Below are 27,949 nucleotides of genomic sequence, written 5' to 3' on the forward strand. Positions count from 1 at the left end.
CTAGTGTGGCCCTCATTGTACTTTGTAGCCTCGCAATGATGATCTACAAATACGTGGACCTTCAGCCAGTAATGAATGGCACAACCGCTGATCTGCACTGAGCAAACATTTTATTCCACAAAGGGAAAACTAATTAAAAGTTTTGTCTTATGGACTATGGAAAGTTGTTTTTATTGTTGTGCACATCATGCTCAAGGATGGTTGAGGTTAATGTCAAAAGGCTGACCAAAATGTGGCCATTTATTTTTTCGTTTCTTTTTAAATCACACGTCAGTCATCTCATCTTCCATGTTGTCTCCCTCAGTTTCACTGTCGGCCTCTGCTTCTTCTTCATCGTCCTCTTCCTCCTCTGACGTCATATCTGGCTCGTCCGTCTGCAAGACGCACTTGACACACGAGCAGATGAACATGTAGTTCTCCCTGAAGGCAAATCCCAATGCCAATCTGTTAGCCAGGTATTCAATCAAACTCTTAAAAACACTTAATGGTTTGGGGAGAGGAGGTCAGGCCAGACCTATATGTTGGCGCACGTGTCAAGCTTGAAACGTTGCACTGGTACACGTCTCGCTTAAAGAAAAAGTCACACGACAGATATAGCTGCTGTATCGCTCGTATCTGTCACTGGGTGATGCCTCGCCGAAGTGTTTATAAGAAAGTGTATATTTCAACGGGATGCGACTTTGCCTACAGAATCACAGATCTATGAAGCACAATTCTTCCCTTTAAGCCATTGCGATACAGAGCCAAAAAGAAAACGTTACCCCCTTGTGTGGGGACCATTTGGGTCTCATTTCCCCTCATTAGTATTGGCAAATGAGGTACTCTTTTGTTTTCATTTCCTAGTTTTATCCTGTTGTGCTCCGTTTCCGCGTGACCTTCATTATTAAAATACATCATAAAATAAGTATAGATTAAAATGATAAATTTTCTAAAGGTTACATGTCGTATTTTATCCGATGAACTATCTTAAAAGCACCTCTATGCACAGAGCGAGGCATGGAAAAGAGGTCACAAACACACAATAAATACAGCGGTACGGTCACATTATTAATGATGATGAACAAAATTATTCTTATCTGAATGGACTGTGGCTTGTCCAAAACCATACTGTTGGTTATATCAAAAACGTATCAATTGCCGGTGCTGCAGCTGTGCGTATGCTGAAACCAGCTAGGTACTGTTAAAATATTTCAAAATTATGCCGACACTGTTTTTATACCCTATGGCATTACAGTTGTCTTAAGACAAATCGCATGGTTATTTGGGATGTTTACCAAACAAATACTGTGAAGAAAATAAGTATTTGAACACCTTGCTATATTGCAAGTTCTCCCACTAAGAAATCATGGAGGGCTCTGAAATTTTCATCGTAGGTGCATGTCCACTGTGAGAGAGAGAGAATCTAAAAAGAAAAATCCAAAAATCACAATGCCAGATTGCATGTTTCTTCACAGGTGCTATTTTAGGGGGTCCTTACCCAAACCGATGTTTTGCACAATGCACATACGTGCACCTTCAGTGTCCTTTTCACGCACACCCTTCCCCCTTTAAGGTCTGCATGTGGTCCTTCAGTCACGTCCGTCTAAGCAGCGGGCCAGGAGGAAATGCTCCCAGTCAGTCAGGAAGAGCAATCATTAAAGTCACACAACATTTACAGATTTTGAAGAAAATAAGTATTTGAACACCCTGCTATATTGCTAGTTTTCCCACTTGGAAATCATGGAATGTTCTGAAATTTTCATCGTAGGTGCATGTCCACTGTGAAATAGATAATCTAAAAAGAAAAATCCAGAAACCACAATGTGTGAATTTTTTTTTTTTTTTAAACAATTTATTTGTGTGCTACAGCTGTAAATAAGTATTTGAAAACCTGATAAAACCAATGTTAATATTTGGTACAGTAGCCTTTGTTTTCAATTACAGAGGTCAAATGTTTCCTGTACTTGTTCACCAGGTTGGTACACACTGCAGGAGGGATTTTGGCCCCCTCCTCCACACAGATCTTCTCTTGATCAAACAGGTTTCTGGGCTGTGGCTGAGTTTCAGCTCCCTCCAAATATTTTCTATTGGGTTTAAGTCTGGAGACTGGCTAGGCCACGCCAGAACCTTGATATGCTTCTTATGGACCCACTCCTTGGTTTTCCTGACAGTGTGCTTCAGGTCATTGTCATGTTGAAAGACCCAGCCATGACCCATCCTCAATGCTCTGACTGAGGGAAAGAGGTTGTTCCCACAAATCTCACAATACATGGCTGCAGTCATCGTTTCCTTAATACAGTGCAGGCGTCCTGTCCCATGTGCAGAAAAACACCCCCAAAGCATGATGCTACCACCCCCATGCTTCACAGTAGGGATGGTGTTCTTGGGATGGAACTCATCATTCGTCTTCCTCCAAACACGGCTAGTGGAATTATGATCAAAAAGTTAAATTTTGGTCTCATCTGACCACAAACCTTTGTGACATGACTCTTCTTTATCATTCAAATGGTCATTGGCAAACTTAAGACGGGCCTTGACATGTGCTGGTTTAAGCAGGGGAACCTTTCATTCCACCGTGTCGTCCTGGGCTGATTCCTCACCTTTCTACAGGTCATTGAGACTCCACAAGGTGATATCTTGCATGGGGCTCCACTCCGATTGATGTTGATCGTCATGCTTAGCTTCCTCCATTTTCTAATGATTGCTCCAACAGTGGACCTTTTTTCACCAAGCTGCTTAATTTCTCCGTAGCACTTTCCAGCCGTGTGGAGTTCAATTTTGTCTCCGGGATCTTTGGACAGTTATTTGGTCTTGGCCATTTTACAAGTTTGAGTGTTACTGATTGTATGGAGTGGACAGGTGTCTTTATGCAGCTAACAACCTCACACAGGTGCATCTGATTCAGGATAATACATGGAGTGGAGGTGGACTTTTAAAGGCAGACTAAGAGGTCTTTGAGGGTCAGAATTCGAGCTGATAAGACAGGTGTTCAAATGCTTATTTGTAGCTGTATCACACAAATAAATCCTAAAAAAAACCATTCACTGTGAGTTCTGGATTTCTCTTTATAGATTATCTCTCTCACAATGGACATGCACCTCCAATGAAAATTTTGGACCCCTCCATCATTTCTAAGTGGGAGAACTTGCAATATAGCAGGGTGTTCAAATAATTATTTTATTCACTGTAGCATGAACGCCAGGACAAGACACAAAAGGGAACCTGGACAAGCGTTGAACCACACACTTCAATGCCAAAGAACTGGAAAGACTTCCTGTATGTGAAGGAAAACAATGGTGACTACTTCATTGTCTGTATTATACCTTTGAATCCTGATAAAGTTTATGCCATACGCATTAACACTGTCCTCTGTTCGACTGGAGTTTGTCATGCGATCCTCCTGTATCCATAAACTCATAAGGAAGCTGATACTTGACTGTATCTTCATGTGGCAGACACAGCCAACAAAGGAACCAAGAAGGTGTTGGACTTGGTCATCTTGACAGCGGACGTCTTCAATTAAGTCAGTCTGGAAGAAATGTGGACTACTTTTGGAGCTAGTAGGACTTCCAGTAGGATATTCACATTCACAATGTGGGTGCTGCACAGGGCCCCTCCAAAAGTTCTGCACTGCTGGCATTTCATTCTTTTACTGGCTGTCCCACATCATCTTCATTTTGTGGTTGTGGTAACAAGACGACCTAGGATAAAAAATGTCAGCTTTCCACAAACGTTTTGGTGTGCTCATTCATGACTGAACAACTGCATGCTAAGATGAGAAATCCAGAAAACATCTTTTCAAGGAGAGGTTAAGATCACTGGAAAACACCCCCACCTTGCCTTCGTTCCTTAATTCCTCAGACTGAGGATGGATTGATATCCATGCTGGATTGCAGCCATTTTGGAGAACACTCCCTGAGGCATCACAGGCTTGCAAAACTTGTGCACTGTGGTCGCAAAATAAAAAAAAAGGGGCTGGATTGGGGACTGTAAATGTAAAAAGCAGCATTAAAATGCACACCATTGTCCATGAGAAGAACGGTGATTGCAGTGACTCAAACTGTTGTAGCCCTCAGGCAAGGCCTTTCCCATGATATTATGATGATTTTAGAAATCCTAATTTAATCGTGGCGGCCTGTGACTCATTTGGTACAGTGGATTGTCCAGTGACCAAACGATTATCGATCGGTTCGAATCCCCCCCTCACCATTGCATTGCGGTTCCTTCGGGAGAAGCAAAGGCTATGGGAGCTAACCCAGACAGAAAAAGAAAAACAGGAGGGAGTTGGTCAAGCACGGCAACACCTTCCGACAAATCCTGTAGCCGCACTGACGCCGGCAATATTGGCTCGTCTGTCCGCCAATCTCTGCCAGCAAGGCTGTGAGGGCTGACCTGACGACTGGGCACAGCAGGACTTCCCTAATCTTGGCCCAGGCGCTGTTCCAGCAACGGAGTAACACGGGAGACCCGCCAGCATCAGCAAGCGCTGCAACTCAACCATGGACTCAGAAAGATGCAGACTCAATTTTCTCTCGAGAACATGGCTGCCACACAAATTATGTAATCTCTTCAACTGTGCTTCTGTTGCCTTGGAAGTCTCATGAGCATTAACCTGAGTTTCACATGAGTTCAAGTACTGTATGTTGTTTCTGATGTTAAAATGGAAATAGACCTACATTTTTGTTGTACCCATATGAGTTATTTTTTGTCATGTCCACATTTACGTGTAGTTGATTAAATACAGAGATGCTGAAGTGAAGTATACTGTAAATATGAAAGTAAAATTACCAATAAGAGGGGTCCTTATATATATATATATATATATTATATATATATATATATTACTAGAGCAGAAAAGAAACAACAAGGAATGTGGAAAATATTCAAACAGTTGAAAAAAATGTAAACTATGTAGATCATTGTATAAAAGCTAAAAATATATTGTTAATCATACAACTACAAAGCCAAAGGAAATTAATGTAACATTTTTGTCAATCTCTGTAGTGACTTTGCAAATGAAGCTCCTTAGCTAAGAAACAAATGTAAAATAAATGTATTTTAAAAAATAATATTCTGTCTTCCTTAGTGCACTGAATGATAGAGAAGTATTAAATGTTGAAAACTAAGAAAAACAAAATGTCAAACAAAAATCATGTAAAGCAACCATAAATCTGTAACCTCACATTCAAAACTGATTTTTGCCTATCAGAAAAAGAAAACGGCAAAAGTTATTCCTATTTCTAAATTTGGAGAGAGGAGCATTTATTTTCTAATTTCAGACCGATACTGTTACTACAATTTTCAGAGGCCCCGTAGCTCAGTGGTTAGAGCACTGGATTGGTAAACCAGGGGTTGTGGGTTCGTATCCCACTGGGGCCTCCACTCCCTGAGAAGGGTTGTGTCAGGAAGGGCATAAAAATTATACCAAACATATGTGCGTTCATCTGAGATGACACGCTGTGGCGACCCCGAAAGTGACAAGCCGAAAGAAACTTACTTACTGTTACTACAATTTTCAACAATTATTAAAAAAAAATAAATAAATTGCACATACACCTGCCAACTTTGTTGACAAACAATCTCTTGACTTAAAACTGACACAGCAAAAAGGTCCACCTTAATGGGAGTCATGGAAATTGTGGGATAAATAGCTACAAGTATAGACAAAGAATTTTATGTTGAGATCTGCTTTGACCTAAAACAAAGCTTTTAATACCATTGAACATGGTACAGTATTCAGTGCTTTACCTGAACTATTGTGTAGCGATACAGGGTAAGACAAAACAAATATTCACTTTATTTTACAGTACAAAAAAAAAACAGCACTATAATGATTATCAATCTGTCAAACTGTATAGAACCCCAGACATTCATTTCTAATTCTACAACCTACTTGCATTCAAAATAGCACAAATATTGTGCAAAGTACAAAATAACCTACTATGCCACAGTATTCAGAACCTGTTTGAAATCACAGAAAGAATTTATAAGTTAAGTGTTACAAGCGTATGAAAAAAAAAAGCCAACACACAAATATAAAGCAGAATTGTGTCCCTGCTACAAATCATCAAGTTAGGGAACAATTATGAAATGTGAACTGGAAAGGTGCCAAGTATTTGCTGTGTTCAAAAAGAGGTTTAAAACCAGGGAATTACGAAATTATATACTTCAGAATAACTAGGTGAAACTGGCACAAACACACAGATCTATACACAAGAGTCCTTGGGTTACGAACTTGAATCTCGTTGTAAGTCTGATTCCACCATTAAAGTCAGAATTTACGTCATAATACTTTGCATTAAAAAAAAAACATACACTGAATTTAAAAAAAAATGAGATCCCATACTCACCATTAGTGCTCAGAGGTGAATAGAGAAGAAGAAGGGGGAGGCTGTGAGAGCTGTTGCTGAGGAAGCATGTGAAGGTTGTATTATTCCCCCCACCTTGGTGAAGTACTTCCTGATTTCCATGTGGTAGGAAAGCTTCCTCTTTTCCTCCCAGATCTCATGATAGCACCATACACTGTCCATCACTCCCCTTGAATCTTTTGAAAATCAGTCCATATTGGGATCCTCTGCCTCGAATCCCGCCATAGTTTGTTCCAGGAGTGAAAAAGCCTCACTTAAGCCTTTGGAGGTAAATTTCCTTTCTTCTGGGGATTCGTCTTCTTGGATCATCTGCTTCTCCAATTCAATCATGTCTTCCTCCTGATAGCTCTTCTCCTTGGGAATCCAGAAGTTCCGTGATGTCATCCTTGTCCAACTCCAGATCCCATGTTGACTGATTTCGACAATTGAAGCTATTATCAACTCATGAGTCTCCTCAAAGTTGGGGAAGTTGCTCACAAATTGGGGACACACGTTCTTCCACGCACCATTCATGTTGCTCTGCTTCACCTCATTCCACGCATCAACGATGTTCTTAATGGCATCATGTTAAACCCCCTCCAGAAGTCCTTAAGGTTTAATCCCTCTTGATTTTCCATCCTCTCCAATGCCAGAGCCATTGTCCTTCTAAGGTAGTATGCCTTGAACGAAGAGATGACGCCTTGATCCATGGGTTGCAGGAGGAATGTCGTGTTGGGTGGGAGGTAAACCAGGTGGCAACACTGGGGTGGAAATCACCCAAAGTAGGAGGATGGCCAGGAGCATTGTCGAGCAAAAGTAAGACCTTGAAGGGGATGCGCTGGGGCGCAGGGTACTGCTCCACTGCAGGGACAAAATGGTTGGTGAACCACTCCTCAAAAATAGCAAGTGTCACCCATGCCTTCCTACTTGACTTCCAGATGACTGGTAGGATGCTCTTCTATATCCCTTTAGTAGCCTGGGGTTTTCAGAAAGATAGATGAGCAAAGGTTTCCGCTTGAAGTCCCCAGCAGTGTTACCCCCAAGCAGCAAAGTAAGCCTCTCCTTCCCAACTTTATGGCCTGGTGCCACCTTCTACTCTTTTGAAGTGTAGGTCTGTTTAGGCAGGCGCTTCCAGAACAGTCCGGTTTCGTCCACATTGAAAACTTGTTCCGCAAGATACCCACCCTCCTGGATTATCTTGGCTAGATGACCCGGAAAAACGTTCACAGCTGTTTTATTTGCGGATGGAGCTTCCCCTTGAACTCGTAGATTATGAAGATTGGCACAGAATTTGAATCTCACAAACCACCCTTTACTTGAAGTATATATGTTCTTTCTCAGTGTCCTTGCCTTTCTGCTCTTTCAGTATTTGGAAAATACACCATGTCTTTTCTTGAATTAGCATTAGGATAGAGAAACCCAATCTCAATTCTGGTACTCAATCTATAACGTAAGTAGCCTCTCCATTTCGACTAATATCAAAGAACGTTGTTTTGTGATCACTAGATCCAATGAAGGAACGTAACCTTTCATAAGCGCTAAAATACGGGTTTTGTCTTTAATAATTGTCACCATGGTTGACCAACTGAAGCCTGGCTCTTTAGCGATGTTCATTGGTGTGTCTACTTTCTCTGATCTTTATCTTAATTTCCATAGTAATGGATTTTCTTTTGACTGCAGAAGCATTGCTAAAAGACAGCTTTCTTCTTCAGGGCCATAATCTCTAAAAAGGAGGGTGAAAAATGTGAAGATATTCTTGGCGCAAACAGACGAGCACTATGCACATTAGCTAGACAAAATGGCGGATAGGCCTCGTAAAAAAATCTTTGGGGTCGAGGACGTTGTAAACCAAGAACTCCCTGTTTGCATGCATATTTATAGATATGTGTACATGTGAGTACTAGGGTATGATGATTTACAAACATTAGGAGTGTATATACGTAGTATGCAGTTTGTGTGTGTGTCATGCAAATAGTTGCATTTACACGCGTAGGTTTATAGGATTTGTTGATAGTATATGTCAAAGTTCTAATGTTGAGCTCAACCACAGTTATCTGCTATTGGGTTAAGAGGGGTCTGTGACTTTTTCTATGGGATATATTATGTGAAGCCTCAGCGATAGGATGAGCATTTTTTTCCCACTTTTTTCACATTCCTTTTAAAAGTAAACTGTCCTTAACGATGACACTAACTGATATTCTTTTCTTTGAAAACAATTATGTTCTTTTATGTTGTAATGTCATCTGTCATGTCTACATGTTTAATTAAAAGAAAAGCAATCATTCCTCTAAAAAGTAGTCAGCTTTCATGGACAGAAAACTGAGAATATATAGTGTTGCGAGGCTGAAATTCCAAGGAGTTAAAGTTAAACAAGGTGTTGAAAAAATAAATTATCAAAATAGTTGTCCATTAATTTGATAATTTATTAATTTTTAAGTAATCAATTAATTGCTCCACCGCTAGCTACTGTGAATACTTTCCGGATGCGCTTTTTATCAACACTTTGTGAAATGTGAGAATGAGCACAGAACGTAAACCACAGCATCATTCTCACCAAAATTCCCCCACCAGAACATGGAGATGCAATTCAAAGGCAGAGAAAGTAGCATGTAGAGCAATAAAAAAAAAAAAAAAAAAAAAAAAAAAAAAAAAAAAAAAGCTAAGCTTGGGGAGTCGGGGCGACCATTGAAACCACATGTCTGCCATGAAACCACCCATTATTTGGCTGGCAGACTTCTCATCGATCCTCGTGGCTTTTTCAGGCATTCAATAGATTCATGAGGGGAAGGAAGGGATTAAAATCGCTTACCTCAGAATTTTGTGTCTGCTATGACGGCTTCTATCCCGTTGACAGCAGTCCAAATAACTGATACAGATCTCCTAGAAAACACAGAATACAATTGAGAACAAAGAATTCAAAAGCAACAACTTTCTTCTGTAGTTTATTGAGTGGAAAAGCATGAGAAGCTTTAAAATCCAGCAAGTTGCTTTCATTAGCTGCAATGACTTAGTGTGCTTCTTATTTCCAAATACACTGCCAAGGGCAAATGGCTTGACAAGAAAAAAAAATTCACTGTACTTGAGATATATAGTTCAATATTTGTCCTTTTATGAGCATTGCGGTTTCCTAATTAAGCAATGTTAAACTTTTTATGTATCGTGACCACCTCTGTGGAGAGGTAAACGCTGAATGTTCATTAAATCCAAAATATCTGGGCCATCATTCTGATTTTTGAGAAGCTGAAGTGAGCGTAAGTAGAGATAGATAAATATTGGTGACTGACAGCAGCTTCCAGGCATTAAGTGACGCATATATGTGGAGCAGCTAGCAATCCTCCAAGGACACGAGTGACGTGTCACCAATTATGCTTGCAATATAAATGTATGCATGCATATGACTTGGTTGTACTCTATTTAAAAACTATTTTCATCTGTGTGGCGTGACATTTTTGGGCATTGAGATAAATGTCAAACTAGTTTTTATTTCTGAGACAGCTCTTTTCTCTCTGACCCAACATAGTTAACAGCAGTGGTTAAATCCCCCCACCTCATTTTGCTTTTGTTGGTAACCCCTGCATTAATTGTTCCAATTACTATTTTATGGTTTGCTTACACTTCCCAGACATGTACCTATCAATGTCAGTCTTCGCGATATGCATTTTCACCACCTTCCAGGCAATAATTTTGAAGCAAGTCCAAGAGATTTTTCCTGCCATATATGGTCAATCGGAGGTGTGTCCCATTGCAAATGATGCCAAACATGCACAAGAATGGCAGTTTAGAATAAATGGGATGTATCAAGTCATTACTTGTTGGTGTGTATGTGACAGGTCCGGTCACATTTGATAAAAATGGATACAACACACAAAATTCCATTCCTAAGACCAAAACCTAAAAACCTGTTCTACACACTCTTTAATAAACAATTGGCCTGGAGGATTAAAAATTAACAATGACCTTGAGTGTCTTCCTGAAAGGCACCTGTGAATAAAATTAATAATAACTATTATCATTATTAAAAAGCTAAAAAAAAATGTAAGTAATACATAATAGGTTGGCAATATATATTTTAAAACCCTGATAAAAGCATATTTTAAAATTAACTTTTTTTTCCTGCCTAGACCTCATTGTCACCATACACTTCATCAATTGTCATAAATGTTAAGATCATATGACTTATTGTCTATGTTTTACAGTGGTAAACACTTGTCAGACAATTTAGAATAATTAAATGTCACTCAGTATACAGTTAAAGTTTTAATGGTGCCAGTCTGACCCTGGAATAGACTAATTGAATTTTGGGACAAAATATCCTAAATTTAAATAAAGTACAAGTCATGAGGTGTGAAGGCTTTGCGACAAGGTTTGAAAGAGTGCTTGACAAATGGTCTGCCTTATCACACTGTGAGTATGACCCCTGCCCCTTGACCCCTGCCCCATGCGTCAGATGACCTGGCCTGGATCGATGTCGTTGAGGGCACTGAGGTGAAGCAGGAAGTTGTTGTCAGGGAAGGAAACCTCGGCATTGGGGATGCAGCTGTGATTGCCTGAAGTGAAGTAAAACAACTCATAAAATAACTTGCTTGTGTGTTTTACCTTGAGAATCTTCAAAGTCACGTTAACTTACACGAGCTTTGGAGTAAAAAGAGTCCTGAGCCTTCGCTGTTTAGAAAGTCTCCTGTTTCTAAAGAGAAACCACAGAAACAACAGGAAGCATCAATTTGAGGCCAAACACACAAAGCACCTTTTGTAAGTTTGAACAGAAAGATTGAGACTGTGGTTCCAAGATCTCAGTCCCCATTTAATGTCAACTATGGTTGGGCAATATGGCTTTTAAAGTATTGTCTAAATGTAGTGTGATGTTGTGAAATACATTTCAGATGATTTTTTATAATAATAAATATATATATATTTTTTGTTTGGGGTCCATCTTGAGCCACACCCATTTCCACCTGCACTTGATGCCGGCTTCAAGCTGTGCCACGTGAATAGCATCCTTCTCTTTAAGCACTTTCATTCAGAAAAACAGTTTACTGAAATCATTATGTTTCACTTCATTTGTCACTATGATCAACTACAAAGGCTAATCTCAATACATCTTCGTGGAAAATATTAAGCCTTCTTTGTTTTATGCTATTTTTTAATTTGAAGTTAGTTCATTCTGTGTTGTGAGATAACCTTTAAAGCCCGGGTGTCATCTCTATAAACATTCTAAAATAGATATTGGAACAAAAAATACATAACAGTATTCACTTCAATGTCTATACGAAAAAAAAAAAAAAAGTGAGCGGAGAACGCGTCATCCATGCACAAAATTGCACAATTCAGTGTCCCTCGACATCCAAGTGGTTGCCATATTCGTCGCGTCATCTGTCCTTGACCTCATCGTCACTTCCACCGTTGAAAACGCGTAGTGCCTGCTACTACACAAGCCGAACAACAGAGATATTCTGATTTTTCCGACGCCCCTTCTGACACTGAAGTTCTTTTCGAAAAAGACAACACCACACAACCGAGTGAAGTTACCGGGGCAATACTGCACTATTGTTTCGAGCCCTCAGGGCAATATTACATTATTGTTTCGAGCCATATTCAGATGATATCCGATCATGGCCAAACCACATCCCATCCGATCCACTCCTGCGGCGGAGATGAGCCATCGCGGTGTGACTTATGACAGAGCCGAGCGGTGCTGCTTTAGTCACAGTCGAGCCGGGACGCTTTATGTGCGCACGCGACTGAGTAACGCATTTTCGGCTGGGTTCTTCAGAGCCGCCCCCGTCGCAGCCTTCGCAGAAGCTGTGACCGCCGAAAGCTGCGCCTCAGCCGGTGTGGCTGAGTTTCGGAGCCCGTGGTGGCATATAAGGAGGAGGTGGAGCCTAGCTATGTTGCTTTTAGGGGTATGTTCAAAGTCGCCGCAGTAGTCGATGAACACTATCGAGACGAGCCTGAGTGAGACATTGTTGGCTGGGCGACGCGCACATCGACACATTTCATACGCGGATCTTTTGTTGCGTTATGAGAGAGACAGATTACGTGGTCCGCCCCAAACAATTTTTTTTTTTTTGGAGCTGTATACACACCTACCTGTTATTTGTAACCCACGAAGCTCTCGTCGTCTGCACCAGTGCAATCAATTTTTCACAACGAACATGGTCTCTTTCAAACTTTTGAAGGGTAATTCCATTCTCCTGAGTGTTCAAGCAATGTCCAGCAATGCAATAAGCCGGCATTTTGGCTAACAAGAAGGAACAACGAGCTACCTTCCCGGAGGTAAAACTAATGGAAACAAACGAGTCCACAAGGGAGCGCCTCTGTCCTGTACGTCACTTCCTGCTTCTTCTCGAAAACAAATCACTCGAGAGGATTTTCATGGCGGGAGTTACAAAAAGCTGTATACGTCAAAATAATGTTTTGTGGTGAAAAAACACATGGGACCATATTGGCTGTGGGTTTTTCATTATAATATACCAAAAATCCTCCGTTTGACGACACTTGACCTTTAACGTTGCTCTGTCACTCAATACATTTAATATTAACATCCATAAACTACCAGGAATTAGATCATTACAGGCACCTGTCCTAATTAATATAAAACATAGTAGTGGATCAGTTCTTGTTGCTGATGTTATTATGTGTTTCACAGTTCTGCTTGGATGGCAACCTCAACACAAAAATACCAAGGACCAGTGCAACAAATACAACACTGGCTGAACCGCTGAGGAAAAAATTTGCTTCAACAAAAGAGTAGTTCCATAAGTGGATAATCAAATATTGTGCTCAAGTAAGAGTCTGTTACTTGATGATAATGTGTAGTAAAAGTAAAAAGTAGGCCTCCAAAAAAATGACTTGTGTATGAGTAAAAAGTACACAGTAAAATAATTGCAAGTACAGAGTAATTCGCAACTTCATATTTTTTTTTGTAACCACAGAATGAACATCAATAAAATGTTTTGACTGCAAGGTGTTTTCTGAAGTTATAAGTGGGCTGAAATATCCACATTTGAGCTGATGGTGCCAGACAAATACATGAAAGCTGTTGTTTTTGTTGTCTGACTGTAAGCAAAAGTTGCATGCTGTTGCATTCTCAGTAAAGAATTGGGAATTCCCAACATGATCGCCACGTAAGCTCGACAATCAGTCGGGAAAGATTTTCCAGTGTTAATACCTATGCCCACGAAGCCCAATAGAAGATGTCGTGTGAGGTCATGTGCCTTTCTTATATCGGTGACCTAGACTTAAACTGTATTGGCGCAAACAGCGCCCAATGCGAAAGTTGAAGTGTTGCGCACGAAATAGTTGAGAAATAAGCAATAATTGATCAACATAAGTAGCAAGCGACCTTTAGACAATTGAAATGGTGTAAAAATATGGCCCAACAGCAGGCAGTGAAAACACTGAAGTAAACCATAATATATAAATAATAAAACTGGTGGAGAACCCTAATAAAATGCAAAAACATTTGACAACTGACAACACCTGACGGGGTATATTTTGATTTGTGCTTAATTTGAAGTTACACTCACATTAGCAGAAGTCCAATTCATACAGCATTTGAGAACTGATTTCACTCTTAAGATATCTGATTCCATGCCATTTTTTCTAATTACGCTGCCGTGATGCATTTCCTAACTTGGCCACTTCCATGCAAAACATGGAGATTGTGTCACTTGGATCATCCCGTGTACATCCAGCGTAATAGGTGAAAGTATCACCTCTCTCTATGTCTTTGTATAGTTGGTCGATAAAGGAGTCCAACTGTGCTCTCTGCTGGGCGGGAAGCACCAATGCATCGCAGGCGTGAACCCACTGACTGAGAGAGCTGACAAAATAGAGACCATACAGCTAAATACATCATGTCAGGGAACAAGGTGAGACGTGTCCTTAAAAGCAAATACAAAATAAAGCCCAGCTGACCTTGTGCCGATGCCTTGTCCATTTGTTCCGACCAAAGCAAAAAGCGAGCGGAAGCCCTCGGGAAGAAACCACTGCACCACACACATAAAAAAACAAAAAAAAACAATCAAGTATTTGTGTACCTTACATTTTATTGTCTTTGAGCACTGAGTGTCCACTTCATTAGGTACAAAGCCAATACAAGATCTGCAGCAAACGATCTGCCATGGGTGGGGAGGGTAGGGAGGAATTCATATTCAATATTGTTAAGGCTTGTAGTGTGCAGTGGTTTAGAACTGCACAGTATTATAAAAGATTGTGCATTCATGAAAATTGAAGTCTAAACATTTCCATCTGTTGATATTGTAACACAGCAAAAGGTCAATTTGGCACAAAACGACTTTGACACTAAAAGAAAGGAAATAATCCATCGATTCTCTGGACCGCTAATCCTCACTATGTACAGTGCTGTGAAAAGTATTTCCCCTATTCCTGATTTCACAGACAAAGGTTTCAAATCCTAAAACCAATTTTAATATCACTCAGAGACAACCCAAGAAAATACAAGATGCAGTTTTCAAATAATAATTCAATTTATTAAGGCACAAAAAAAAAAGTCAAAACCTTTCTAACCCTCTGTGAAAATGTATTTACGCCTTCAACCTAATCACAGGTTGTGCCATCTTTGGCAGCAATAAGTGAAATCAGTCTTTCACATCACTCTGGAAGAAATTTGGCGCACTCTTCTTTGTAGAATTGTTTCAACCCCACCTTACTGGAGGGTTTTTGAGCATGAACTGCCCGTTTAAGGTCACACCACAGCATCTCTATTGGATTTAAATATGGATTTTGACTTGGCCACTCCAAAACCTTAGTTTTTAATTAGCCATTCAGATGTGGACTTTACTAGTGTTTCGTATCATTGTGGGGGCACGAACTGATGACCGGACGTTCTTCCTTCCTTGATTTTCTGGTACACAGCAGAATTCATTGGTCCATCAATCACAGCAAGTAGTACTGGTCCTGAGGGCGTCAAGCATCTCCAGACCATCACACTGGCACCACATATCCAGATAATGCGTGGATTTAAAAAATATTCTTTATTTTCAATTAATGTCCAAATATATAATAATAATATATGTAATAATAATATTACTTCAGATTGGAGGGTTTATTGTACATATGAATTTTGGACAAAGTCCTCCTTTAACTGAGGCCAGCGAGGCCTGCAGGTCTTTAGATGATGTTTGAGGTTCTTTGGCAACTTCCTGGATGAATCATCATCACGCTCTTGGAGTAATTTTAGTTGGTCATCCACTCATGGGAAGGTTTGCCACTCTTCCCAGTTTTCTCCAACTGTGGATAATGGTTCCGACAGTGCTTCACTGGAGATCAACATCCTTGGAAATGGCTTTGTAACCTTTTCCAGACTGATGGATTTCACTTTTTTTCCGAATTTCTTGTTGAATTTCTTTGGATCGTGGCATGATGCATTGGTTCTTGTATCTTAATTCACTTTCGCTGACAGATTCTATTTAAGTGATTTCCTGATTCAACAAGTATGGTGGTAATCAGGTTTGGGTGTGGCTTGTGAAATTGAACTCACTTTTCCCAAATATGTGAATTTATTGTCACAGTGATTTCGATTTAACGGGGGGGTGAGTGTGTGTGTGCGCGCGGCAGGGCCGACATTACTGTATTTTTACAGCCATAAGGCAAATAATATTAATAGATGAAGTCTCAGTTACAGGTGCGATTTCTATTATTGGGACCAGGCATGGTGAAACATAAGCTATATTAAAATATATTGTGGGACTCACGAGGCAGTGAGAAGAAATTGCACTTTTATTTTTGTACGCAGAAGAACAAGCTTACCCTTTCTTCACACGTCAACAGCTGCAGGCAAGTGACCAGTCAAAATCCCAGGCACAATCACAGTGTCACACCAAACCAATCATCACACCAAAGCAAACAGCAAAAAGCACTACCAGCAAGAAAAGATAAAGAAATAATTAACACAAAACGTGCACTTCAAACGGTATTTACATGTTTAGTCCTGCAAAGCATGCTGGGATCACCTCCAGCCTCCCAGTGACTGTACAATATGCTTGCGGAAAACATACAGCAGCATGTGTGCACACTATTTAAAAAGGCAGCTGGAGCAAAACTGAGTTCAGTTGGACTTTATTGAAGCATTTAACAATGCAAACTGTAAGTACTGTTGTACTCCATTGAAATATTTAACACTGCACTCACATTTTCTTATCAACCATCATCCACAAAATCTATTAAAGTCCTCATCTTCTGTATGTGAAATGAAAAACTGAGCAAGTTCCCCATCAAACACGCCAAGTTCCCTGACACATCTCCAGGCTGTTCTTCGATCATTAATCCATTGCTCAAGTTGGTCTTTCAACTTGGGGCACCTCGCCTTGTTTCCAGGGAAACTCAACTTCGTCTTCTTGACTCGGCGAAGGTCGCTTAACTAAATCTTGAATTCTCTCACATCTGCTCGAATCCCATGGTTCTTGGCGTAACTGATGGCTTGCAGTTTAACTGTGGTTCGTAAGCATGTTTCTTCACAGGTGCTATTTTAGGGGGTCCTTACCCCAACCAATGTTTTGCACAATGCACATACGTGCACCTTTAGTGTCCTTTTCACGCACACCCTTCCCCCTTTAAGGTCTGCATGTAGTCCTTCAGTCACATCCGTCTAGGCAGCGGGCCAGGAGGAAATGCTCCCAGTCAGTCAGGAAGAGCAATCATTAAAGTCACACAACATTTACAGATTTTGAAGAAAATAAGTATTTGAACACCCTGCTATATTGCTAGTTTTCCCACTTGGAAATCATGGAATGTTCTGAAATTTTCATCGTAGGTGCATGTCCACTGTGAAATAGATAATCTAAAAAGAAAAATCCAGAAACCACAATGTGTGAATTTATTTGTGTGATACAGCTGCAAATAAGTATTTGAACACCTGAGAAAACCAATTTTAATATTTGGTACAGGAGCCTTTGTTTGCAATTACAGCGGTCAAACATTTCCTGTAGTTGTTCACCAGGTTTGCACTCACTGCAGGAGGGATTTTGGCCCACTCCTCCACACAGATCTCTAGATCAGACAGGGTTCTTGGCTGTCGCTGAGAAACACGAAGTTTCAGCTCCCTCCAAAGATTTTCTGTCGGGTTTAGGTCTGGAGACTGGCTAGGCCATGCTTCTCAGGGAACCACTCCTTGGCTTTCCTGGCTGAGTGCTTCGGGTCATTGTCATGTTGAAAGACCCAGCCACAAACCCTCTTCAATGCTCTGACTGAGGGAAAGAGGTTGTTCCCCAAAATTGCACATGGTCGCAGTCATCTTTTCCCATGAGCAGAAAAAAAAAAAAAAAAAAAAAACAAAGCATGATGCTACCACGCCCATGCTTCACAGTAGGGATGGTGTTCTTGGGATGGAACTCATCATTCTTCTTCCTCCAAATACGGTTAGTGGAATTATGACCAAAAAGTTCCATTTTGGTCTCAAATGACCACAAAACTTTCTCCCATGATTCCTTTGTAGCATCCAAATGGTCATTGGCAAACTTAAGACAGGCCTTAACATGTGCTGGTTTATGCAAGAGAAACTTCCATGCCATGCATGATTGTGCATTACCAACAGTTACCTTGGAAACGGTGGTCCAAGCTCTTTTCAGGTCATTGACCAAGTCCTGTCATGTAGTCCTGGGCTGATTTCTCACCTTTCTAAGGGTCATTGAGACCCCACGAGGTGATATCTTGCATGGGGGTCCACTCCGATTGAGATTGACCGTCATGCTTAGTTTCTTCTATTTTCTAATGATTGTGCCAGCAGTGGACCTTTTTTCACCAAGCTGCTTGGGAATTTCTCCGTAGCCCTTTGGAGCAGTTGTACAATTTTGTCTTCTTGTGTCTTTGGACACCTCTTTGGTCTTGGCTATGTTACAACTTTGAGTCTTACTGAGCGTATGGGGTGGACAGGTGTCTTTATGAAGCTAACGACCTCACACAGGTGCATCTGATTTAGGATAATACATGGAGTAGAGGTGGACCTTTGAAGTGGGACTGTCATCCCAATAAACATTCTAAAATAGATATTGTAATGAAAAATACATAACAGTATTCACTTCAATGTCTATACGAAAAAAAAATGTGAGCGGAGAACGCGTCATCCATGCACAAAGTTGCGCAATTGAGTGTCCCTCGACATCCAAGTGGTCGCGTCATCTGTCCTTGACATCATCGTCACTTCCGCCGTTGAAAAAGCGCAGTGCCTGCAACTATGGAAGCCGAACAACAGAGATATTCGGATTTTTCCGACACCCCTTTTGACACCGAACCTCTTTTCGACAAAAGACAACACCACACAACTGAGTGAAGTTACCGGGGCAATATTACACTATTGTTTCGAGCCATATTCAGATGATATCCGATCATGGCCAAACCGCGTCCCGTCCGATCCACTTCCGCGGCGGAGATGAGCCATCGCGTCTCATCTCAGCCAGCCGGCGTGGCTTATGACAGAGCTGAGCGGTGCTGCTTTAGGGGGGTGTTCACAGTCGAGCCGGGGCGCTTTATGTGCGCACGCGACTGAGTAACGCATTCTCGGCTGGGTTCTTCAGAGCCGCTCCCTTCACAAAGCCCGATGTGCAGCCCTCGCAGAAGCTGTGACCGCCGAACGCAGCACCTCAGCCGGTGTGGCTGAGTTTCGGCGCCCGTGGTGGCATATAAGGAGGAGGTGGAGCCGAGCTATGCTGCTTTTAGGGGTATATTCAAAGTCGCCGCAGTACGCGAAGAACACTTTCGAGACGAGGCTGAGTGAGACATTGTTGGCTGGGCGACGCGCACATCGACACATTTCATCTGCGGATCTTTTGTTATGTTATGAGAGAGACCAATTACATGGTCCGCCCCAAACAATTTTTGTTTTAGTAGCTGTATGCACACATCAACACATTTCATACGCGGATCTTTTGCTACGTTATGAGAGAGACCGATTACGTGGTTTGCCCCAAACTATTATTTTTTTTTTAGTAGCTGTATACACACCTACTCGTTATTTGGAACTCTCGTCCTCTGCACCCATCCAATCCATTTTTCACAACGAACAGGGTCTCTTTCAAACTTTTGAAGGGTAATTCCATTCTCCCAAGTGTTCAAGCAATGTCCAGCAATGCAATGAGCCGGCATTTTGGCTAACACGCAGGAACAATGAGCTACCTTCCCGGAGGTAAAAAAAAAAAAATGGAAAAAAACAAGTCCAAGAGGGAGCGCCGCTGTCCTTTACGTCACTTCCTGCTTCTTCTCGAAAACAAATCCCTGAGAGGATTTTCATGGCGGGAGTTACAAAAAGCTGTATACGTCAAAATCATGTTTTGTGGTGAAAAAACACATGGGACCATATTGGCTGTGGGTTTTTCATTAATAATATACCAAAAATCATCTGACGACACTTGACCTTTAAAGTGTCCATCGTCATCATGCCAGATTTTTGTTGCATCTACGGATGTTGAAATCGCAGAAACAGAGACATTAGGGAGCGATTTTTCCGTGTTCCAAAGATTAGATTGCATGAAGGATAAGATACAATGGAGTTATCAAAAAAAACGGCAACAAAAGTGGCTTGCAAATATAAGAAGTGCAGATCTGAACGAAGGTCAAGTACACAAGACAAATGGTTATTTGAAAGTCTGCTGCGATCATTTTGTAAGCAGTAAGCATGTGTATTTCTAGTGTCCGGATATTCTACTTCAGGGAACTATTTCAGATCCTTTGAAAGTACGTCGTTGTGGAGAGCATACGGATCGATATCTTCACAGAGTTTGATCTCCTAAACATATCTAGCATTGGCGACATCATCGTGTGAATTAAAGTAGGCAGAAAACATCCGTCACTTGCCGCTTACACATGGGTCTGTGGACGTTGCCATGGTTATGTCGTTTGCAATACCTAGCTTGTCTGTCGTGTAATGGCATCAATTATCATGTGATTGCAACCCAAGAATTGTTATATTGTATAGAAAAATTACGTTAAAATAAGTTGTTTAAAGGTTTCATAACCACTGCAATATGAATGCTGGTTTCATCAGTTAGTCTTTTGAAACTCGTAATATGCGTCCGCAACTTTGCATGATGCTAGCTGACTTCTGTAGGACACTTACAATGACGTGAAAAATTGACCCCTTCTCCAATTTTTATATTTTTTTATAAGCTCATCAAACAAATGTAAATATAAGACAAATACAACCAAGGGAACTTAAAATGATGTTTTGAAATGATAATTTCATGTATTCAGTAAAAACCACTATTCAATTATCTGCTGTTGTGTGGAAAAGTAATTACCACCCTTGTTATATCATGATTTCATTGTGGCTAATCACAATTGGTATTTTTCACTCATCACATCCAAACCTGATTACCGCCTGACCCATTTAATTTAAAAATTAAAAAAAAAAAATAAAAAAAAAAATCACTGATAAAGACTGTCTCTACAAAATCTAGTCAGACAAAATATAAAAAAGCTGCAACAAAATGACACAATCCAAAGAAATTCCAGAACAGTCGGCAAATAACATTATTGGCTTGTAAGTCTGAAAAGTTATACAAAAGCAATTTCTAAAGCTTTAGTATTTAAGCAAACCATGGCCAGAACACATAGATGAAAAACCGGTGAACTTTCCCAGGCGTGGCTCCCCTACAACAATTACCCCAAGAGAACAGCAATGATTCATCCAGGAAACCACAAAGGAACTCAGGACAATCTCTAAAGAAATGCAGGCCACCCTTGCCTCAGTTAATGTCAGTGTTCATGACAAAAGTAAGAAAGAAACTAAGGAAAAGGGAATCCATGGCAGAATTCCAATGCAAAAACCAGTGCTGACTAAAAACAAAGTCTAATCTTCTTCCATCCATCCATTTTCTGAGCAGCTTTTTCTCACAAGGGTTGAAGGAGTGCTGGATCCTATCCCAGCTATCTACGGACAGAAGACGGGGAACACCCTGAAGTGGTTGCCAGACAATTACAGAGCACACAGACACAAACATTCACACTCACATTCAGACCTACGGGGAGAACATGCAAACTCCACACAGTTAGGGCTGGGATTTGAACCCCTGTCCTCAAAACTGTGAGGCAGACGCTCTAACCAGTTGGGCATTGTGACTCGTTGCATTGTTTGTACCTTGTATAATAGATGTACTAACCTTCCAACAAGTTTTCAAATCATAGTTTGGCTAAAAGTGAAGTTCTTATGATCCATAGTGAGTCCTCCCCAAACACATCTGAAGCTCAAGAACATACGTGAAACTCAAGAAACCAGCGTGTGGTTATTTCATCTAAAAGCAAGGGCTACCATCAGTGATGTTGGAATTGCCAAACACAGCGTGCTACAGTTTCGACAATGACGAGCTACCTGTTGGAATATGTGGAGGATGAGGATTTCGAGGGACAAAAGCACCCAATAAACTATACCTTTGACCTGAAGGAAGCCAAAACATTTTTTCAAGGCACTTTAGGTCAAATAACATAACTTAATGCGTTCTTTAATTTGTTTGTTTAATGTTTAGTCTGATATTAAATTTTACATTTTTGGAGTGACAAGTAGAATTTTTCACTACCTATCAAACTTATGCTTGCTTGCTGCTGCCAAGAAACGCAACAGTTTCGAAAGAGGAATGATTCAAAATGAATCCAAGTGTAGTGCACGTCTGATTTGCAACTACAGGAAACTTGGTTGAGGTTATTGCTGCCAAAGGAGCATTTATTAAATCAACAGTGTCCACTTGGTTTTTCCTCCATTATGTGAATGTTTACATTATTTATAATATTAGACTGCATTTAATGACTAACCAGAAATCTAAGAAACTCCAAAGATTTTACATACTTTTTCTTCCCATTGCAAAAAAGAGTATTGGGTGGCAATGAGTTGAGGGTGTACCCTGCCTCATGCCTGAAGACAGCTAGGATAGGCTCCAGCACTCCTGTTACCCTTGTGAGGATAAACGGCTCAGAAAATGGATGGATGGTTGATGGAATATCGAGTGGATCCTGACTCCAGCTCAAATAGGAACATTTTTTTTTATTATTTTGGGAGGGACTATTAAGTTACATAGAGGGTCAGAAATCTGCTCATTAAACACAGAACTATGTTAATGAAACATATGAAAAATAAAACTGAACATATTGAGACTGGACTTTGGTCTCAAAACAAGCATTTTGATCTTTATAATGACATTCAAATGTAAATATTTGAGATTACCTGACTCAGCTGATCATCATACAGCGCCTCTTTGAAAAGACTCTGTAGTACCGTCAGCTGATTCTAAAAAAAAATGCATATAGATAATTATATTGGTAAAGAATTAGTTAGGTGTTTGATGCTGGATATTTCCACATTTTCCCTTTTCCCCAGATGTGTAATATTTACCCTGAACTTCTCCCCAAGGAGCTTGTGTGCCAGCTCATCTTCCTCGTTGGCTGTGCGACTACAGAAGTGGGAGAAGAGCTTCCGCCAGTGTGCTTTGTCTTTGGCCTAGACCGCAAAGAAAAAAACGCAACTTGTTAGCAGAAAGCAGGGGCTCTCAATCTTGGGGACTGGGGGAATTTTTGTGGCAGCCAATTGTCAGAGTCAAGAGAGACCAGATATACTGTAAATTGTTATTGCTCACTCGAGAAGCCTGATGTCCTAGCGGGGACCACCATATCACGATCAATAATCTGTAACAATAATCTCTCCAGATGGAATTCTGGGTTTTGTGTATGCTACGTCAGCAAAACACCACTACTGTTATCCTTTACTATTTATCTAGTGAATTACCACTTATTTCCACTGCAACACTTCTGCAATTGCAGGGCTTGAGACTACAACCCAATTTGTGGCATATGCACTCAATTTTTTTTTTTTTTTTTACGATCCCTCACTAGAAATACTTGCTCCCATGAGTTGAACAAATAATTCCAAAATAGTATTGTTTCTGTGATTTTTTTTTTTTAAGTTTACTTGACTGTTGTGTCTGCTACTGCTTGTTACTGACCAACTTGCTCACAGAAACATATTTTGCAAATACATCTCAAGTCACTACCAACCTTTACTTCATATGAAAATATGGTATGCCCTGCTCAGGCTATACCTCCTCACAAAATGGTGCTACCAAATTATGTGCAAGTGCAACCAACTGAAAAAGTTAGTTGGACCAATGCTATAAGTGCAGAAATTACTGTAGAGCCCTGGGTTGCCTACAATTAAGACGTTTCACACAGAACTCTCTCCTCCATGCTACTCTGTGTTGCTTCAGAACCTAGCGACCTGCTGTAGCTATTAGCATGTCCAGACTTGCAGCACAACAATGGCCGGCAAAAAAAAAACAAAAAAAAACGCTTGGGTGGACGATAGACCAACTATTAACTAACGACTTGATTCATGCAACGCTGTAGATTCTGTGGGGAACACCCTCATCGGAAACAAGCACCACAACTACAAAGCCACTATTCGTCTTGTCAACCATGATTACAAGGCAACTCCTTTGTATCTCATCGCAGGACAGGGCGGACCTGGCGCCCAGTTGCAGCATATCCAGTAAGACTATACAATTTTCAACAGTACTATTTCAATGTTATACTCACGTTATCCTCAAGTATCAATTTTAGTCAATTGCCATTTTTGTTCTATGCTAATATGAGAACACTAGTATAAGTAGTGAAAAGGTGTCAAAACCCTAATCTAAATTATGTCAGAGCATACATATGAAAGAGAAGAGTTCTAAAAAATCTAATATTGGGATAATACTTCATGTATTGAGCATGGGTTGCAGCAAACTGGTAAAAGTAAGTTTCTTTCAGCTTGTCCAGTTAGGGATCACCACAGCGTAAGATCTCAAATGAATGCTCATATTTGTTTGGCACAGTTTTTATGCCGGATGCCCTTCCTGACCCAACCCCTCTTAGGGAGTAGAGGCCCCAAGTGAGATACAATAAGAACCCCTGGTTTTACCAAACCAATGCTCCAACCACCGAGCTATGGGGCCTCTAGCAGCAAACTGGTACTGTGGATTATAAACGGGGAGAAAAGTTTTCCCATTTTTTGGAGTTGATTTCGGGATATTCATTCATTGATATTTCACAGGGTATTATACGGGAAATTACAGTACTTATCCCACACTGACGTTTAGAAAGCACTGATCACTATTTTATATATCATACATGATGCTAGCTCTAATGTCATGTTATTATCTGACAGAAGGATCCCGTTCCACCATGTGGAGGAGCACAAAGAAACATTCAATGGGTTATGTAGATCTCTGTGTAAAAGAGGCAAGATACTCCATCATAGAAGCACGTGGCGACAACATTACAACTAAAAAGATAAAATTCAACTCACTTGTTTAACAGTAGCAACCATTCTGGCCATAAGCATGATGCTGGAAGACTCTGGAGGATAGTGCATGCTCCTGTGGAGAGCAGAATGATAATTATAGAATCCACAATTTAGTCTTTAAAATATGAATGGGAAACATCATAATCACCTCCATGCATCTTTTAGTTTGTTGATGGGGTGGTGTGGGTCTTCATGGGACGGCCCAAGACAGAGAGCTCGGTGGTACTGATCTGCCGCAGCTTGGCGACACTCAGCACTGCAGTACGTCACCTGCAGTTGTGGGAGAGAGTGGGGGAAAGGAAGATCCATACTATCATATTATACAGATTCATAAACATATAAGAACATACTTTTCAGAAGAGCCATCCCTACTGGATATCTACAATAAAGGGGAGCTAAACCCTAGAGGTCAAATCTTCCTGTTATATAGTCATGCCTGGGTTTAGCGAATGAGGTATACAGTGTGCCCTCGCCCATTCACGGTTCCCCATTTGTGGCCCCGCATATTCACAGATTTTGCTCTCAAAGTTTTTTTTCCCTTCCATAATGTACTGTATTTTCACAATCTTAAGGTGCATTTAGAAGTCTTAAATTCTCTCCAAAATCCATTCAAATGACTGAATGAGGAAGATGTTTGCTGATCACACATAGAAAAAAGGTTTGTGTGTGTGTGTGTGTGTGTGTGTGTGTGTGTGTGTGTGTGTGTGTGTGTGTGTGTGTGTGGGCATGTGTGTGAGAGAAAGAAAGAAAGAGTGAGAGAGAGAGCAAAAACTGAAGTTATACCTGAAAATGCATGTTTTATAGTTACCTGTGACCATACAACAGTGCTAATGTTGCCATGTCTAAAACAACAGGAAAAACATCTCCAAATTACCAGACTACCTGTTTTCTGAAGTTAGAAATGGGTTGAAATACCCAACTTTGAGGAGTGACAAAACTACTACTACTACTTTTTGTTTGTTTGTCATGTAAAGATGACATGCCCGCTCCTGACATGACTCACTTAGATTCCAGAAGCCACCAACAAGCTGTGGGGCCCAACCTAACAATGCAAGGCATTGATAACCAAACCAAACATTACGATGATTTCCTCCTTTTTTTTTTTTTTTTTTTTAATTTAAACAATTACAAAGGCTTCCTTCCTGGACTGACCTGACACTGAGGGCAAACTTGGTGGAGTTGTGGTCGGACAGGACAAAGTTCCGGATAGGGAAGGCTGAAGGCTGGATTGCCTGCGAGTCTCTGGGCATTTTCCTCCGCTGTCTCCAGAGCTCGTAAGCAATACTCGCATGCTGTTAAAAAAGCACAATTCAAAGGCCAATAGTGAGACATCAAAATGTTTAAACCCATGCATATTGAGACTTACCTTTATATTGATACAAAGCATTCCACAGGAACTGGGCAGAGACAAGCGGGCGTTCAATGAAAATGACCTCCCCCTTCTTGATGCTTCTCTTGGCAAACAGACCTTTCCCCTTTAAAAACATGTTAAAGCACAACTTTTAGACTCAGTAAAGCCATAAATGTTTCTGAGGACAGATGTTCCCTGTTGGCTGCACGATGGATCAGCTGGAAAAGCATTGGCCTCACAGTTCTGAGGTCCCAGGTTCAATTCCGGACCCACCTGTGTGGAGTTTGCATGTTCTCCCGTGCTTGCGTGGGTTTCCTCCCTTATCCGAAAAACATGCAACATTAATTGGAGACTCTAAATGGCCCCTTGGTGTGATTGTGAGTGCGACTGGTGTTTGTCTCCATGTGCCCTGCGATTGGCAGGCAACCAGTTCACGGTGTGTGCTGCCTCCTGCTCGTTGACAGCTGGGATAGGCTGCGGCACTCCCCGTGACCCTCGTGAGGTTAAGCAGCAAGGAAAGTGGATGGATAGATAGATGTTCCCTGTTAGATTTAATCTTTTGATTTAAATATTTATTTTATGTCAAGAGTTGAACACGACATGGAACATTACACAAATGTGTCAGATAAATACAGTATAAACGTATATAACCTAACCATGCAAAAGCTTTCAAATTTTCCAATTAGAAGTCCCACCCAGGGAGTTGGCAACAAGGGACCATTACTATAATCATCCACTCCAATCATTTACTTTAAACTGTGCTGACTTGGTAGCGTTTTTTTTTTTTTTGCAATGTACAATTCGTTTGTTGTTGTTGTATTTTTCATTCTTAACTTCATTTAAAAAAAAAAGTGTTTCATTCATTTATGAACAACACCCTTACAGATCGTTCCCCCCACAAAATCCAAAATGCTTGGTATGCAAAAGCACACTGGCACACAAAATCTGTGAGCTTGTAAAATATTCAGTGTGCATCTGCCTCCATTTATGTATACATATGAAAATATCAGTGATCTTAGATCCAGTCCAATATAATCCGCTATTAGTTTTTCTTTGTTTGTTTTTTCCTGATATCTGATTTCAAATATCAGATCGGGACACCCTCATCTGAACGTTTTCCAATCAACAACTGAATGATTAACACTTACTTGTATGCCTCTTGAAATTTGGAGGTTTTCATTAAATGTTGTGAGTAGGCTCATAATAAATTTTGTCAATCGAATCTATAGTATCCCCTCAAATCAGGCGGACAGATTAGGGACCGATTTGTCCGGAACATCGTATTTAAGGCAAAAATACTGATTGCCACTGCACAGAAGCTTTGCTGGCAAAAACATTCTGCAATTAAAAGCTAAGAGGTCTAGGTTTCGGTGCCAATATTACATGGGAGTGGTAATCTTTTCTGCCAAAGTATGCGGCACAATTACGTCACACTCAAAATGTTTCATGAAGTATCCGCTTTAACCGCGCGCCTTTTTTTCTGAGGTTATTGGATATAAAAACAGTAAAATTGAATTTTTAAGGATTGCTGATGTGGCACACTTTAAATACGTGTCAAACACCTACCACTAAAATAAAATTTTTTTTATGCGTTTGCAATGATACTCTGCATTTGGCCTGACAAATGTTTAGGATTATGTTAGCCCAAAAATACAGAACAGGCAAACTGATGAACAACGTGAGGCAATGGATGGACGGACGCTGTAAATGATGCCTCGCACTCTTTCTCTCGACTGACAACCACGTTCCTCCAAATATTCAGCCACAAAAAAAGATCCCAAATCTTAACATAGCTTAACCAACCTTGACGTTGTCGATAAATCGCACTTCCACGCCGCTGGCAACTTTGTGAGGATCTAGGCAGGAGCAAAACATGTCATCTGCGGGGGCCGCCATCTTGGCAACGAACTTTAACCTCCCGTCTACACGCATGCCCATAGTCTGCTGCGCCCTCTAAAGGTCACAAAAACCAACTGAAGAGTGTAGATA

The 27,949-nt window shown here is 40.7% G+C and overlaps 1 protein-coding gene across 2 annotated transcripts; it reads right to left on the reverse strand.

Moving 5' to 3' along the window:
* Window positions 1–93: 93 nt before the first annotated feature.
* On the reverse strand, window positions 94–27,901 carry smyd5 (SMYD family member 5). 2 transcript variants are annotated; one of them, XM_061835674.1, is made up of 13 exons: window positions 27,764–27,901; window positions 25,976–26,084; window positions 25,762–25,901; window positions 24,758–24,879; window positions 24,613–24,682; window positions 22,663–22,767; window positions 22,495–22,557; window positions 14,244–14,314; window positions 14,042–14,148; window positions 10,954–11,010; window positions 10,779–10,873; window positions 9,136–9,206; window positions 94–420 (listed from the first exon to the last, which is right to left on the reverse strand). In XM_061835674.1, the coding sequence occupies exons 1-13, from the start codon at window positions 27,896–27,898 to the stop codon at window positions 264–266; spliced, it is 1,302 nt and encodes a 433-aa protein (XP_061691658.1). In that variant the 5' UTR covers window positions 27,899–27,901; the 3' UTR covers window positions 94–263. The 2 variants fall into 2 exon arrangements, with proteins under 2 accessions (XP_061691658.1, XP_061691659.1); XM_061835675.1 differs by lacking the exon at window positions 94–420 and adding an exon at window positions 1,488–1,582.
* Window positions 27,902–27,949: the final 48 nt, after the last annotated feature.

The sequence above is a fragment of the Syngnathoides biaculeatus genome, chromosome 11, assembly GCF_019802595.1.
Source record: "Syngnathoides biaculeatus isolate LvHL_M chromosome 11, ASM1980259v1, whole genome shotgun sequence".
NCBI lineage: Eukaryota > Metazoa > Chordata > Actinopteri > Syngnathiformes > Syngnathidae > Syngnathoides > Syngnathoides biaculeatus.

Bases quoted from the DNA above. Each gene is read 5' to 3' on its own strand.
- smyd5 (XM_061835674.1), bottom strand. From the start codon at position 27,898: ATGGGCATGCGTGTAGACGGGAGGTTAAAGTTCGTTGCCAAGATGGCG. The intron at 22,768-24,612 runs GTGAGTTGAATT...TTTGCGGTCTAG, and splicing joins TGGTTGCTACTGTTAAACAA to GCCAAAGACAAAGCACACTG. The intron at 14,315-22,494 runs GTAATCTCAAAT...TGTGTGGTGCAG, and splicing joins ATGATGATCAGCTGAGTCAG to TGGTTTCTTCCCGAGGGCTT.